Consider the following 17,022-nt stretch of genomic DNA (forward strand, 5'->3'; position numbering starts at 1 on the left):
GAAATTATAAAAAATGGTGGCTCTGCTCAGAAGACATGGGTGTATAAAAGCTTGGAATGCTTAATGCTCAAATTTCCCCTTAAATGATAGAAATGGAAGTAAACATTTATTACCATTTGGTCAAGTGTAGCGTAACTTGCATTCATATTTCATTGTTAATAATGGAGGTATGTGGAGATATACACAGACCTTTAGACAGCTGTTTTTTTTTTTTAATATTGCATACAGGCTAGCAGTTCATTGAAAACAGAGGAGAGAAGCCTGAAGGTTAGATCTTAGAAGAAGGCAGTTCTTCATGCACAGCTTTTGTCAATCCTGATTTGGTTTGAAAATAAAAATCATGGAATACCAAAATCAAAGGAGAGTTGATTAAGGGAAAGGGAAGGGTGGATCATCCCAGGAAGGGTGATGTCACTGGCCAGGAAAATGCCAGGCGAGGTTCCATGTCCTCACTCAAGTCCAAAGGTGCTGGTTTCTTCTACTGCTGTTAACAGCTTTTCATACAACATGGAGTATGAGGGATATGGTGGAAGATCCAGTCGGTTGAAGCATGTGTGCGCCCTGAATGGAGGAGAAAGATTGGTAAGAGTGTTAGCTTCAGTGATACAACTGGCTTTGGACATATCTGTGAGTTAGTCTGAAGCTGGGAATCAAAGAGGAATCAAAAATGAGCAGCACCAGGACTTAGGACCCCCATCAAACATTGCAAACTAAGAGCTACAGCCTTCCAGAATGAGTAGACCAGTTGGAAGAATGGAATGACTGGAAATGGGTGGTTTGCCTCTGTAAGCAAACTGCACTGCCCTAGAACTACACTAGCAAACTGATGATAAATGCTATGGTATCAGTCTGATTTTGTACTTGAGATATGAACCTTGATGTGGTTAGCAAAGGAGGCAGAATATAATTAGAGTTAAAGGATTATATTCCTAAGTCTTCTTGTCTGGCTCTGATTTCTGAGCCTCTGTGAACCATGTGTATCTGTTTAGAGGAGCCCAGATGCCCTGGAATTCTGAGACCCAGTTCTCCATTCAAGTCAGATGTGCCCTGGAGACAAGTCTGACTCCCCTATCCCCGCAGAACAAGCACAGCTAAAGCTGAAGGGCTGCATTTCCAAGAAAAGCTGCTCTTGAGACAGGCCGCCCTAGAGCCTGGAGTGTCCTCCTCGAGCCACTGCCCTAGGTTCTGCCCTACTCGTCATGTGCTTCCTCTTGCAGACCCACGCTTGCCAGCATCTGCCTTCGACCAGGAACGTCTTCCCTGCCACACTGCTCACACCCAGGTGGGCCTCCAGCAGGGAGCACACGGAGGCTGGCACATACGGATTCCCTCCTAGGGAGCCTCAAATCACCTGACTAGCTGCTCCCTGCCAGTTCTTTATTTTTATGGAAACTTTTGTTGATGCTGAGTCCTGTACCAAAGTAGGGAGGAAGGTGGGTGGGTGCAGCTGAAAGTTCATTTCATGCCTTTTTCTTCCTGGAAGGAGTGGTGTGTTGAAATGGTGTTTTGAGACACCAACTGGCATAGAAAAGGATGCTCTCAAATCAAATCACAAAGCAAACACACAAAGCTAAACTCCCTTCGTTAGCATTTTATTTGGGAATATTAAACTCTTATTTTACTTAAAATACCCGTACAGGACTTGTGTATTATTTATACCCTTGTTTTGAATTCTATAAGTCGGAGTACCAGATCACTGCCTAGGCTGATGCAGCACTCAGGTTATAGGGGGAAATTACTTTCGGGGTGAGGAAGATGGGAAGAGGGGAGAGGGAAGGTGGACTTTCCTGTACAGGGAGAATCTTGGGAGGCTGCTGGTGTTTTTGTCTGGCAAGAGCCCTCTCATTGCCCTTGGGGAACCATCCCTAACCCAACCTCCTTCTCTCATCCCCTCCCTTCTCAAGCTCCAAGGGTGGGCACGGTACAGCAGGGTGTCTGGTCTTAGACCTTAAAGAACTAACTTGGAAGAAATATAAAAATAGACAGAGATTAGCAGAGTTCTTATATTATTATCTAAGATTCAAAGAGGCCTATATTTACTTCAAAAGCAAATAATTGAAACATTCTACCTAAACATGAGTATTGGTTTGAGTGAAAGGGAACTCAGTACATTGAGTGGGATGATGATTAAAATGACTCTTCTCTATGTTTAGAAAGATGGAAACTAGAACATACGCTGGGCGGTGGCTAATCAAGTTAAGTGGGGCAGAAAAATCCCGAGTGTGCTTTCGAAACGAGCTGAGTTAGCCAGGAGCAAGGTAAGGGCAGACATCATCTTGGTTTTCTTCCTCTGGTCATTTTAACTGGCACTCATGAGTGGAAATATCACAGAAACAAAATCTCATATTTACAAATTAGTTGGAACCAAACTAATTCTGTAAAAGATAATTTCTGGGCACAACCAGAAAGAATGATCAAATAGCACCTAGTCTGGACGCCTACAGTTTCTTCACTAGTTGCTCTCACTGCATTTATCCACAGCCGTGGTTGACTCCCTTAGGTAAATTCCAGTTTGTCACTGGAATGAACGAACACAACCGAATCATGACTTGATCCGGCATTCCTGAGTGCTCGCCACCCTCCAGGTGTGGTTCTGACGGCACAGAGCACCTGCTCACCTCATTCCCTGGGCACCAAACCCGGCGCTGCCAGGTGGTATGGGGCAGCGCAGCAAGCCCAACACGGCCTGGAAGACTCTGTTTTGACCTCAGTCTAGCCACTTACCAGCTTTATGACCCTGGGAAAGTCAGTTAATCTTTCTGAGCCTCAGTTTTCTCACTTGTAAACGGGGATAATAATACATGCCGTGTGCACCTCAGAGGGTTGTTGGGAGGATCAACGCTAGAACACACCAAATGGCTTACGTAACCTGTGACTCACCATTTACACAATAAGATTCTCTTACTGATGCAACCATGATTGCAATAATGATTTTAGGAACCATGTCATACTTGTGGCGACTTAAGTCTCTGGCCGTTTCCGTGTGACCTACTGGCAAATGAGTCACTCTCATCTCATACTTGTGCAACGGATGTTTTGAAATTCTGCAGGGATCTCTTCGACCATGTCAAATTCCGCTCTGTTGGTGTCAATCTAGCATTCCAGCATCTGGAGATAATTTTGGATTTGGATTGTGCCAATCACTGTATCGTGTACCCTTCTAAATTGTGTCATCTACACAGCTGATCTCCCTTTTTTTCAAGTTATTGAATAAAATGTTAACCAATACAATGCCAGAGAAAGAGTCACTCCTCTCCACTACAGACCACGTTAAGGTCGGCACAAAATAAACAAGAGGCAGCCAGTTGTGAAGCCAATTATGTAAGTCAGGTCTTCCCTTCTTGCCGGTCTTCTTCCACTGCCTAACTACAGCCTCGTTCTCTTCAGATGGGCCTTGCTGCCTTCCCTGCCGAATCTACTCTTTTTCAGGTCTGTCAGTAACCTCTCGATCCCCAAACCCAGAAGCGCATGCTCTACCCCCAGCTGCTAGAGCTCTTGAAAGCATTTGACAGCTCTTCCTCTTGGATATCTCCCTCCCTTGGCTTCTCTTTGGTTTCTCAGTGGCTGCCATTTTCACTCCCGAGCTCCCTGAGGGCTCCCTCGAGCCTCCTCTGCAGGTCTTTATCTTCTACGGAGCAGGGTTTCTCACCTTTGCACTGTTGGCATTTTGAACCTGATAATGCTTGGTTGTGGGGGCTGCCCTGTGCATAGTAAGATGTTTAGCAGCACCCTTGGCCTCTACCCAGTAGACACCAGTAGCACCACTTCCCCACAAACAAAAATGTCTCTAGACATTGCCAAATGTCCCCTTCCCCAACCCAACCTTGAAAACCATGGCTAGTGAGTAAGCCAACTGCCACCTTAACAAGGCCTCCCACTCCACCCTGGGCCTGGGCTCTGTTTACATCTGCAGTGAAACACATTCATACCAGAATTTTGTTTGCAACTTTTAGGCCAGTGATTTGCCCACGACCCATAGCTCTGATGTCCTTGGCCCCTGCCCCCAATGTGAACTGCTATGGTTTCCTCCTCTCCTTTATTCTTTCTCCACACTGCCCTGTGCTATGTCTATTCTGACCCGTTCTCCATGCTCCTCTTTCCTTCCAAACCCTTCCTCTGTCCCCTCTTGAGCCCTTGTTCAAAGTAAGGAAACTCTCCCACCGCCTTAAGCTCTTTCCACATGCGGCCTGTGTCCTTGCTCCCTTTTGCAGCCCTCAGGGGTGGAGACCACCCACAGTTCCACGTGCTGCAATGTGAATGAACATTCTTCTCACTGCCCCCGTCTGTTCCAGATCATGACTTTGCAATCCTTGATCAAAAATTTATGTTCCTTTGAATCTCATGCCATTTAGATAATTTTTGAAAACTGTAGGTTTTGCCTGGCATTTCACTTTAATGAAATAGGATAGAGTGAAAACAGATTGTGTTGCAGTTAATAACGGTAAAGTGTTGTTCTGAACAATTTGTGTTTCAGATACACACACACACACATGCAAATGAACACATATGCATGTCCTGGATTGTGACGCAAGGGATATTTCTTTTTATGGGCTATGGTTTAAAAATCTCCTACTGAACCTCTCAACTTCTAGCTAATTGCATTTATTAAAATCTCTAGCTCTTGGCTTAAATCTTCCTTTCCATTTCTAGTCCTCTGTACAGACTGTGTAGCAGCTACATCCACGTGGACAACTGGTTTCACACCTGAGCCCCCCCACCCCCGCCCGTTCCTTGGCCAAGGAGACTTGTCCCAACTCTCATATACTTCAGCAGTGGTGGCAGATGAAGTTTCTTCACTAGGCACTATCAAATTATATCCTGGAGATTTTAGGAACCCTCAGAGTCCTTTTTCATAATCCTCACACATCTTTTAGAAGGCCAGGACTTGGATTGACATAAGGTTTTACTGAGCCTGGGCTATGGCCGGGTTTTGCTGGGACACTATTTGGCACTCTCATTTGGAAAGCCTTTCCTTTCTGTGGAGGGACGATCTGAGCAACGAGTAGCTCCTCAGGGCGTTGGCCATGTGCACCATGGGTCACAGTCCCTGGGAAGCCTGGGCCACCCCGAGCCTGCTTGGTGCTGCTGCCAGCTCAGGGCTGCCTGCCACATGCCGTGGCCTGGCCACGTCTTCCTGAACTGCAGTTCTTGGGAGTCAGAGGTTATTTCTTTCTCTCCACACATAGATGACATTTCCTGGGTTCTTGCATCTTTAGACCCTGCGCAAGGGAGACTGGTCAGGGGTTATAACCCAGGGGGTCATGTTCTCTGTCCTCCCACAGGTGTTTGCTTCTTGGGCCCTCCTGTCCTGGGACGAGGTCCCTGTTGCCCCCAGGGGCTTGCAGAGCAGTGGGCTTTTTAAGGGTGCCTTGGCCCAGATGTGAAGAACCTGTTCATAGGCTCGATGTCTGCCTTATAGCTCACTGTGTGGGTTAATAGCATTAATGTGTCTTTCAAAGCTTCCAAAGCAAATATGTAAATTACACTCAATCTCTGACCCCAGATGACAAAAGCAATGATTCTCATTTCCTAAAGAATCAAGCAGGGTCTCCTTAGTGGGGTCTTTTCTTTGTGGTCTACCAAATTATCCTTCTCAGTCGGATCCCCTGTGATACTGCCCTGGACACACCCTCCTGCCTGCTCGGTGCTCCTTCCTGGATGCGTGCTGGCCGATTCCCATTCCCAGGCTGTGCTCCTGCTGCTGCTTCAGCCTGGAAACCTCCCTATCCGTTGCCTCCCAATGCTCACCTAAACTCCAGTTTCTCTGTGGCATCGTCTCTGAGCAACTCAGTAGGGCTTAACTCTCTGTTCCACATCCTCACAGCACGTTGCTCTTAACCCCTGGTGCTATAGTCAGTCACTGTCAGGCTGCTCCCCCTGGACTGTGGCTCCTACGGGCAGGTACGGGCAGGTGCGAGGCTGCATCCAGCCCCTCTGGAGCTGCGCGCCATAGGGGTAGGCTACCAGCGAGTGATGACTCACTGCATTTCTCCAAAAGAAAAGCAGACTGTTGCCAAATAACTTTATTCTTGAAATCTATCCTTAAACTAGACTAACGGAAGTTCTGTCGTTTTAGTCTTATTTTCTTGCCAGACTTAATTCACTAGGTTCAGCTGATGGTGGGAACACCCAAAGGAGACAGACCCTGCGAGTTGAGGGTCTGCTGAGCTGAATGAAGCCTGCACCAGGGTTTTTGGCCTCTGTCAACCAGCGGGGAAGGCCCACCAATGCCCACCGACACCAGGCCACTGTGTGCAGGACGCTGCGAGCCTGGGGAAGCTAGATGAAAGCTGTGGTCCAGGAAATCCTTCCACAATGAGGATTTAGCAAAGGTAGTTGGGTGGCCACGTAGAAATAGGGCTCAATGAAATGCAAATCTTCCTTTATAATTAGAATACATCGTATTAGAAGAAGATAATAGGGATCAATCTTTTCTTCTGCATGTTGAAGTGTATTTATTACTATAGTCCCGACCCAGAAGTGTCTCTATAGTGCTCCTTGTTTCACCCATCAGGAACCTGCCACCCAACGTGGCATAGAAAGGACCCAGGAAGTGTTGAGGCTAAACTCACAGTGCAGGGAATTTATTCTGCAAAACTGCCTAGAGCCCTGGTGCCTCCTTTTCCACATTTATTCCACAATAATCTCTTGATAAGCTCACTATGTAGAAGTCACTGTAGAGACCCAGAGATACACGTGGTCTCGTCTTCACACGTTTTACAACTTGGTAGGAGAAATATGGCACATGTATAAGTATATGGCGTATGCATCAAGTGGCACGCCGCAGAAGCACAGCCTCCTCGGCCTAGAGGGGTTACTTTGGGCTTCCAGCATCTTCACACCAATATCTTTGCCTCCCTCCTCCCCTGTGTTAGACACTTCTCTTTAAATTAAGTTGGGCTATGTACAGATTGCAAAGCTTCCTGCAACGGACACATGGACCAAGATATCACAGCCCAAGTACCATCAATCATTAAAACCTCTCTAAAAATATAAAATATAGTCTCAGTCCAAGTCACAGAGACACTTCCCCTACACCTTTCACTAGTAATTCAAGGATCAATACTTTGGATGACGGGAAAGAATCCCATCCCAAAGGATGGTCGCCCCAACTCAAACAGCAAAGTATACTTTGCCCCCTTCTGTGGGTTTCCCAAAGGTTGGCAGGAGCTCTGTACCTGGGGAGGGACGTGATCTTCCCCCATTTCTCTATGCAGAAACGCCGAAGCCCATTGCTCCCTCGGAGGGCCGCGAAGCCTTCGTAGGGCACACTGGATGTCCCCGTGACAAACTGAAGCAATCTCAGTCTCTGCTCGTTATTGAAGCGTTCCACCGCGGCCCAGAACCAGCGGATCACAAGGTGCCCATCGTGATAGCCTGAGTGGAGCAAGGGCGGGAGGAAGAGAGGGTGTGGGTGGGCGGGTGATGGAGGGGAGAGAGAGCACACACGTATCAGGATGGTAAGAGCAGAGCAGCTGCTTTTGATCTGCTGGTTTCTCTAACGACGCCCTTTAGATAGGACTAAAAAAATTGTGTCACTAGGTCAAGTTTTAAAGCAATCAGATTTAGAAAATAGTCGTTTTGTAAAAGGACTTTATGTTCTGGGGGATGTCCTCAGAGATATCTGCTTTCTATTTAAACAACTGGGACTCCGCTTGACATATCCCTGCCTCAAATAAATGTCAACAAGGAACAGCAGGCTTGGTAGAGACACAGCCCTCTATGGATACAGTATTTCATCATGTTTTCTTTGCTCTGATGTCTTGGCTCTTGGCAGCCACACACCATGGGCAAGTCGAAGGCTTAAGAAGGGCTGGAGGGAAGCAGTGGGTGTGGTGCACAGCAGGTGCCCTGGGCTGGGACACGCTGGGCCCACGGGAGAAGCCCTGGGTCCCTCTAACTGTAAGTTGGGGAGACCAAGCTTGGATCAATCAGTTAAGGTCAACAATTCAACCACTGACCGCCAATGCAAGAGGTACTAAAAGATGGGAGGAATCTATGTGGGCTGGGGCAGAAACAAAGAAAGCTTCAGGAAAGAAGGAGAGGGTACGTTCAGTATGTGAAGGGTTTGTGCAAGTGGAGGGAAGGAGGAGGACATTTCTGGAAGGAAAAATAAAGAATAACAAGAATGAGGAAAAAATATGCAGGGAACAGTAGGCCAGCAGCATAGAGGGGGTGTCTGGTGAAGATGGAAAGGAAAATTGCTGGGGTGTTAGGGGCCTGAACAGCCAGGCAGAGGCATTTTGACTTGACACATTAGGTTGGTGATTTTCTATGGGGCCAGAGGGCCTGGAGGTCCCACAGGAGCTTCTCAGGACTGAGTGTACTGGGAAGACAAGGAAAGCTGGGGTGGTGCCCCAAGCTCCCTCTCTCCGATGTCCTGATTGGGGTTTCTCTGCAATATTATACACGAAGGAAGAGTTTTAAGGCTAAAAAACCTTTGGGGAAAAAAATCTCTTCTCTAAGTAATAAGGTGCTTGTTTTGTGGGTAGGGAAGTGGCCCAGTGAAAATAATTTTCCAGAAGATGAGTTTGCCAGCTGGCAAGGTGAATAGTTAGCAGGGGTTAGAAATCGGATTAGCAGAGAGCACCGGTAGAACCGTGTGGTGACAACCCAGGATTGAGGCAACGAGGGATCCAATTCCATAGGAAGGAGAGACACTCCCCTGGCAGCGTGCAAGCTGCCCAGGGGCTGGTCCCTGTATGGAGTGTCCCCTGTAAGCCTCTGCACCAAGTCAGGCCAGAGACTCCACCAGTGGGGACGACTGTCATCTGAAGGAAAGTTCAAGTTGGAAGTTGGAGAAAGCACATACAAGTACCTGCTTTGTACTGAAGTAGGACCAAGTTTTACGTAGTCTTCAAAAAGTGATGAGTTATATATACATACAATGGGATATTGTTCAACTATAAAAAGGAATGAAATAGTGAAACACGCTACACCATGGGTGAACCTCAAAACAATATGCGAGGTCAAAGAAGCCAGACCCAAAAGACCACGTTTTGTATGACTCTATTTATATGACACATCCAGCATAGGCCAGTCCATAGAGACAGGACGCAGGCTGGCAGTTGCCAGGGCTTGGGGGAGGGGAGAATGGGGGTCACAGCAGCTGCTTAATGGGCATAGGGTTTCCTTTTGGGGTGATGAGAATATTTTGGAACTAGCTGGAGGTAATGGTCACACAACATTGTGAATGTACTAAATGCCACCAAATCGTTCACTTTAAAACGGGCAATTTTATGTTACATAAATTTCACCTCAACAACAAAATTTTTTAGAAAGTGCTGGATTGTGTTTGTGACAGTTGTATCATCCCGACTCCCGCCAGCTCACCTCCCCGGTACTCGGTGTTGTTCCGCCAGTCATTCAGGTCGATTTCTGCAGTGCCGGCGATCACCAGCTCCAGCTCCCTGGCATCGAACACGGACACCAGCCTTGAGTCTACCACCTGAAACAGAGGTACACGTCCAAAAATGTTCTTTTTTTCAACATGCAATCGTTTTTAAGTTCAAAATTATTGCTATGGTCTGAATGTTTATATCCCTTCCATCCCCCACATTTATATGTTGAAATCTTCACTTCTGAGGTGGTGGCTTTAGGAGGTGGGGTTTTTGGGAGGTGATTTTGTCATGAGGGCCTCATCTTCATGGGACGAGTGCTTTTATTAAAGAGGCCCAAGAGAGACCCTTCGTTCCTTCCGCTGTGTGAGGATACAGTGAGAAGGCGCCAACCAGAGGGTGGCCCTCACCAGATATCAAATCTACTGGTGCCTTGATCTCAGACTTGAAATTTCTGCTGCTTTTGAGCTATCCAGTTTATGGTATTTTGTTAGTAGCCTGAACAGACTAAGATAACCATCAGCTTAAACATTTTAAAACACAACCCTTCATGAGCTGGGAACAGAAATAAGGTCCTATGCTTTTTGCTACCTCTGATGTTCCCTCTCTGAATGATTTTGTAAACAAACCTGGCTTGGCTTTCTGAAGTCGCATGGAAGTTTCCAAACAACATTCCATTTTAAAGACAAAAAGTCCAGATCACTCTGAAGTGACTTAATAGCTACTAGTATTATCATTTCACTTGAACTGTATTCTCTCTTTCACAAATATGACTCATTTCCTAAAATTGAACATTCTATATTAAAACAATTGTATTTTCCTTCCCTTCTCAAACCACAGCCCTAAGATTAAGAGTCCCAAGCTCTGAAGATTGAGCTAGCCAGGCACGAATTTGTATTTTCCTTCCCTTCTCTCTTCACTTCCTTCCTCCCTCCTTCAAAGATCTGGGAGGCCCCATTTTGTCAGGGCCCTGTATTCTGGCTTTACATGTTGTGCCAAATGACCAGGCGCACCTGAGCACCTGAGATGGTACCTCGTCTCATCAAATCAGGGGTGGGCAAGACCATGGCAGACACTGTTCTCCATTATGGCAGGGAAAGGGAACCTTCCAAGACCCAAGACCCAAAACAACATTTACAGCCTCTTGTTTCTGAACTGGAAAAGTTTAAGGACATCATTTTGTGCACAGGAAGTCTAGCAGCTGCCCGTCTTCTCGATTTACCACTTAGCATGGCTCATGTGGCACACAGTGATGTTATAACAAAATAGTGATGCTGCAGAGTGGGCAAGACACCCCCACTGCCTCTACTGCACTTATTATTGTTTCACTGAATGAAAGGAAACACCACCTGCACATATGTTGGCAAGAGATGCTGGATGTTTTCACACCAGGGGCCTGCCAACACCAGTTTTTTTAGAGTACTTTTCACTTACAGCAAGAGTCGGGTTTCCCAGGCAACTCTGACCCCTGGGCCATCCACCCCATTGGGTCCTCGCTGCACCTTGCTCAGTTGTACTTGCGGAGCCCTTTGCCCACCTTGGTTTTTCCACTCTGCTCTCACCACCTGAGATGCTGGTCCCCCGGGGAGCCTCCAGGAGTAGAGGCCCCGTGATGAAGCCCTCGGAAGCCCCCTGGCCTTTCTCGAGCCACCGGTGCCTCACCTCGTAGAAGCCGCGCACCAGCGCCTCCGTCTGCTGCACCACGCCGCGCTCCACCCGCCACTTCACCATCCTCTCGATGTACTCCTTCTTGTTCTTCTCCGTCACCTGCGTGTTGGCTCCTCCAGACTTCAACTCCCTTTCCGTGACCTTGTAGGAGACAGGAAGATCGCGATGCTTGCCAGTTCAGCTTATCCCCCAGAGAGCCGCACTGATTTTAGGAGAGTGATTGTTTGTAAAAGTCCTCTTCACACAGTGCTATTCAGCGTTATTACCTCTTTGGTTCTTTTCCTTTTCCTAAAGGTCACTAAAAAGGCTTTGGGTGTTCTAAGCTGATTCTTATGCACCTTGGAAGGGCTATGTTTTTTGTTTTATAAGGAAGAAACAATTGTCCTTAACTCAAGAGGCATACTAGAAATAAAAGGAAAATGTCCCAGGTTGTCCCTAATGGTGAGGCTGAATGTCCCAACACTACAGTCACATACTTGACGTCCCCAAATCTCAGTTAGACCAAATTCTTAATGGCTGCCAGCTTCCCTCCCACAGCTGACCAGGAGAGGCAAAATGGCAGAGGGTAGGAAGATGGTTTTCACCACCAGGTATAAGAGTGGCTGAAGGGTGACACCCTGGGCAGCAGGAACACGCTGAAGCACACAAAGAAGGGCATTGCCACTTAGTATGGCGAGGCATGTTTGTCAGGACGAGCTTGAGTCATCGGGAAAAGTTATGATCTGTGCACTATCTTTTCAAAGGCAAGAAGGTAAACAACATATCAGACATTTTTATCAAAATGTGTTAGTGTTTGAAGAGGGTAATCCTCAGTTATCTGAAATTCACTTAAGGGTTCAGCTCAATGCTATAAGACAAATGAGGCATTACTGTACTTAGTTACCGGTTTAAAAAATACATAGATATATATTTGGCACTTGTGGACCCAGGTACCTACACAAAACAGTCCACCAGTAATCTAATGGTTGCTTTTTCTCCCATCACTGGGTGATCAGTGTTAATTATAAAATATTGGCCAATTACAAAATACTAGTTGCCACCCAATATCCATATTTTTTGGAACCTCTGATCTTTAGCTGCTCAGTTAAAGACTATATTTCCCAATCTCCCTGCAGCTAAGTGTGGCATAAAACTAAGTTCTGGCCAATGGGCTGTAAGCAGAAATGTTGTATGGCACTTTCAGAGGGTCTGTGTGTTCCTTTGTCCTGATACTTTGAGCACAGTCGTGATGGCTGGCACGCCAGAAGGAGCTGGAAGGAGCTTGGTCCCAGAGAATTCCATCAGAGCTCCCAAACCAGCCTTGGATTGCCCGCCTCCAGACTTTTATGTGAGAAAAAAAAATAAACTTCTATTAACTTCAGCAGGGTCATTTTGGGCTTCTTCACTAGAAGCTGAACCTAATCCTAACTAATACACCTAAGGAAAAAGCCCACAGTGTAGAAAAAGCATCTATCTGCTCTCCACTGCTAATAACTTGCCAAAAGAAGGGCTGCAATTCAATCTTCTAAAACCAAAGTCATTGTTCCTGGTGACCTCCTTTCGAAGAGAAATAGGATAAACTTTAAACAGATACACATTGACTCTTGAAAAACACAGATCTGAACTGTGTGGGTCCACTTATATGCAGAGTTTTTTCAACAAATACATTAGAAATTTTTTTTGAAGATTGCAGTGATTTGAAAAAAATTCAGATAAATTGCATAGCCTAGAAATATTAAGTAAATTAAGAAAAAGTTAGGTATGTCATAAATGCATAAAATATATGTAGATACTAGTCCACTTCATTATTCATTACCATAAAATACACACAAATCTGTTATAAAAAGTTAAAATTTATCAAAACTTATGCACATAAACACTTAGAGACTATACATGGCGCCATTCCCAGTTGAGAGAAATGTGAGCAAACATAAAGATGCAGTACTAAGCCACAGTTAGTATGAAACTAACTGTAGTACGTACTGTACTATGGGAATAATTTTGTAGCCACCTCCTGTCGCTATTGCAGAGAGCTCAAGTGTTGCGAGTGTCAGCTTAAAATGCTGTGTGACGCTCGCTCCTCATCTCCACGTGAGCAGGTCGTCTCTCCAGTAAATGGTGTGTAGGGTTGCAAAGTGATCTCCCTTGGTTCCCGCATAGTTTTCATCGTGTTTAATGCAATACCATAAACCTTGAATAACACCACAGGACCCACATGAAGTGCCACCAGTGAGGCTGGAAGTGCTCCCAAGAAGTAAAGTCACGACATTACAAGAAAAAATTGAATTGCTTGATTTGTACCTAAGACTGAGGTCTGCAGCTGTGGCTGCCCGCCATTTCAAGATAAATGAATCCAGCGTAAGGACCATTGTTAAAAAAAAAGAAAGGAAATTTGTGAGGTCATCGCTGCAGCTATGCCAGCAGGTGCAAAAACCTGGCATTTTTTGGTGAAACATCTTTTCATCTCATGTAGAAAATGCAGCTTTTATTGGGTGCAGGATTGTTGTAAGAAAGGCATAGCTATAGACCTGATTCTGGGAAAAGCAAAGTCATTATATGAAATTTGAAGCAAAAGGAAGGTGAAGGATCTAAAGTTGGGGAATTTAAAGCCAGAAAAGGATGGTTTGATAATTTTAGAAAGAGGTTTGACTTAAAAAATGTCAAGATAACAGAAAAAGCAGCTTCTGCCGACAAGTTCCCAGATACCATCATTGAGGAGAAAGACTATCTGCCTGGACAAGTTTTTAACGCAGAAGGAAGTGCCCTATTCTGGAAAAAAAAAAAAAAATGCCACAAAGGACATTTATTAGTAAGGAAGGGAAGCAAGCACCAGAATTTAAGGCAGGAAGGGATAGGCTAACTCTACTGCTTTGCACAAATGCATTCGGGTTCGTGATCAGGCTGCTCTTATCTATAAAGCCTTGAAAGGAAAAAATAAACTCCAGCTGCCAGTCTTTTGGTTGAAGAACAGGAAGGCCTGGACAACGAGAACCCCTTTTCTGGATTGATTCCACTGATGCTTTGTCCCTGAAGTCAGGAAGCACCTTGCCAGTAAGGGACTGCCTTTGGAAGTTCTTTTGACAATGGAATATACCCCTGGCCACCCAGAAACCCATGAGTTCAACACCGAAGGTGTCAAAGTGGTCTACCTGCCCCCAAACACAATGTCTCCAATTCAGCCTCTAGATCAGGGGTTCCCAAGGACCTGTAAGGGTCGTTACACTTGGTGCTCTCTGGAAAGGACTGTCGACTCCATGGAGAACCCCAACAGAGAGAACATCGTGGAAGTCTGGGAGGATTACATGGTTGAAGATGCCACTGCTGTTATAGAAAAAGCTGTGAAAGCCACCGAGCCTGAAAGAATAAATTCCTGCTGGAGGAAGCTCTCCAGTTGTTGTGCATGACTTCCCGGGATTCACGACAGAGCCGATCAGGGAAATCATGAAGAAGATTGTGGATAAGGCAAAAAAGGTAGGGGATGAAGGGTTTCAAGATACAGATCCTGGAGAAATTCAAGAGCCGACAGACACCACACAAGAGGAATCAACAGAAGACGACTTGATGGGGATGAGAGCTTCCGAACCGGTGCCAGATGAGGAAGGAGACGTAGAAGCCGCAGTGCCAGAAAACAAACTGACATTAGACAATCGGGCAGAAGGGCCCGATTATTCAAGACTGCTTTTGACTTCTTTTGTGACGTGGACCCTTCCATGATATGGGCAGGGAAACGAAAGCAGATGGTGGAAGAAGGACTGGCAGCATATGGAAACATATTTTAGAGAAATAGAAAAGTCAGACCAAAATTATGAAGTATTTCCCTAAAGTTATACCAAGAGTGCCTGCCTCTCCTGCCTGCCCTTCCACCTCCTCCGCCTCTTCTGCCTCTGCCAGCCCCGAGACAGCAAGACCAACCCCTCCTCCTCCTCCTCAGCCTGCTCAATGTGAAGACGACGAGGGTGAACACCTTTATGATGATCCGCTTCCACTTAATGAATTATAACATATTTTCTCTTCCTTATGATTTTCTTAATAACATTTTCTTCTCTCCGGCTTACTTTATGGTAAACATGCAGTACATAATACATACATACAAAATGTATGTTAATTGACAGTTGATGTTATCAGTAAAGCTTCTGGCCAACAGGATATTAGTATTTAAGGTTTTGGGGAGTCAAAAGTTATACTCAGATTTTTGACTGCCCTTAACCCCTACATTGTTCAAGGCTCAACTGTACATTATTCTAGATCGACAACACATACTTATTTCTATCACTGGGAACATTTAAACTTCTGAGTTGTTCAGTTCCTAGTTCCTACACTTTACACACATAAAGGATTGTTCTTTTGTATCTTCAATGTTATTTTGTTCTCTAATGTTATGCATTTGGTTATTTGTTGTTGACTTTATTTTCTTGAATAGATAATATGTGTCTGTGGAATACAATTCAAGTGGCATAAAAGGCCATGAAATGAAAAGTAAATTCCTCTCCCACCTCATCTCCCAGCCATGCATTCTCCCTATCTGCAGAAAGTCACCTCTACTCCCCTCCCAGGGAGATTCTATGCCTAGCCTGGGGAATACGTATATATCATCTCTTTCCCCCACCAAACAGTAACATATTATATACACTGTTCTTCACTATCCTTTTTTTCTCTTAAAAGTAAATCTTAGAAACTGCGTTATACCAATTTAGACCTGCCTTTTTTTCTTTTTCTCTTTTAAGACAGGGTCTTGTTCTGTCACCCAGGGTGGAGTGCAGTGGCCCCATCATAGCTCACTGCAGCCTAGAACACCTGGGTTCAAGCGATCCTTCCACCTCAGCCTCCCAAGTAGCTGGGATAATAGGCACGCACCACCACACCTGGCTCATTTATTTTTTATTTTTTTTGTAGATATGGGTGGGGAGTAGTCTCTCTATGTTGCCCAGGCTGACTATTTTTTGTTGTTGTTAGTGTATCCTTTTTTTTTAAAATACAGAATCTCACTCTGTTGCCTGGGCTAGAGTGTTGTGGCGTCAGCCTAGCTCCAGCAACCTCAAACTCCTGGGCTCAAGCGATCCTCCTGCCTCAGCCTCCTGAGTAGCTGGGACTACAGGCATGCACCACCATGCCCAGCTAATTTTTTCTATATATTTTTAGTTGTTCAGTTAATTTCTTTCTATTTTTAGTAGAGACGGGGTCTCGCTTTTGCTCAGGCTGGTAGTGTATCCTTTTTATTGTTTATGATTTATATGTAAATTGATAGGCTGGAATGTTTCATACTTTTTAATAGCCACATGTGATTTCACTATTCCATTGTGTAAATGCATCATTTATTTAACCAGTGCTCTACTACTGGACACTTAGATTGTTTCAGATATTTTGCAACTATCAACAATACTGCAATGAAGATCCTGATACATTTCATTTCAATAGGTGTGAATATATCTGTAGGACAAATTCCTAGACGTGGATACTGAGTCCAAGGCATGTGATCTGAAATATGGACAGATAACACCAAAGTGCCTTTCACAGACAGTGAACCGAATTTCTGCCTACAATGCACGGGAGGGCCTGTTTCTCACCATTTCCAAATTACGATATTACTACATTTTCTGATTCTCAACATTCAGATATGAGAAAATGGTATTTCATTGTAGCTTTAATTTACATTTTTAAAAATTGTGAATGAGGTTGAGTATCTCCTCATATTTCCTTTTCTGTGACTATCTATTTGTATTCTTTGATAATTTTCTATTGGACTGTTTGATCATTTCTTAGTGATCTGTGGGTCTCTTCTGACATTAAAAGAAATAGCCTTTGTCTGTGTTATGTAGTAAATATTATGTCACTTTCACTTTGTTTATGGTGTATTTTGCTCTGCAGAATTTAAAAATAATTTTATCTGACTATGTCAATCTTTTCTTTTATGACTTTGAGAGTTTGTGCCATATCTACAGCAGCCCTCATTACTGTAAGATTAAAAATAAAAAGTGTTTCTTTTTTCTTTTCTTTTCTTTTTTCTTTTTACACTCAGTTTTTTGATCCAGCTGGAATT

The 17,022-nt window shown here is 44.9% G+C and overlaps 1 protein-coding gene across 1 annotated transcript in view; it reads right to left on the reverse strand.

Moving 5' to 3' along the window:
• Window positions 1-449: 449 nt before the first annotated feature.
• Window positions 450-17,022, reverse strand: part of HECW1 (HECT, C2 and WW domain containing E3 ubiquitin protein ligase 1) — a 218,670-nt gene continuing 202,097 nt past the window's right edge. Inside the window, exons 24-27 of the mRNA XM_069461989.1 lie at window positions 11,001-11,147; window positions 9,334-9,448; window positions 7,179-7,377; window positions 450-561 (exon numbers count right to left, since the gene is read on the reverse strand). Coding sequence (XP_069318090.1) covers window positions 450-561; window positions 7,179-7,377; window positions 9,334-9,448; window positions 11,001-11,147 — 573 coding nt within the window. The remainder of the gene's footprint in view (window positions 562-7,178; window positions 7,378-9,333; window positions 9,449-11,000; window positions 11,148-17,022) is intronic.

This window comes from Eulemur rufifrons, chromosome 29 (genome assembly GCF_041146395.1).
Source record: "Eulemur rufifrons isolate Redbay chromosome 29, OSU_ERuf_1, whole genome shotgun sequence".
Taxonomy (NCBI): Eukaryota; Metazoa; Chordata; class Mammalia; order Primates; family Lemuridae; genus Eulemur; species Eulemur rufifrons.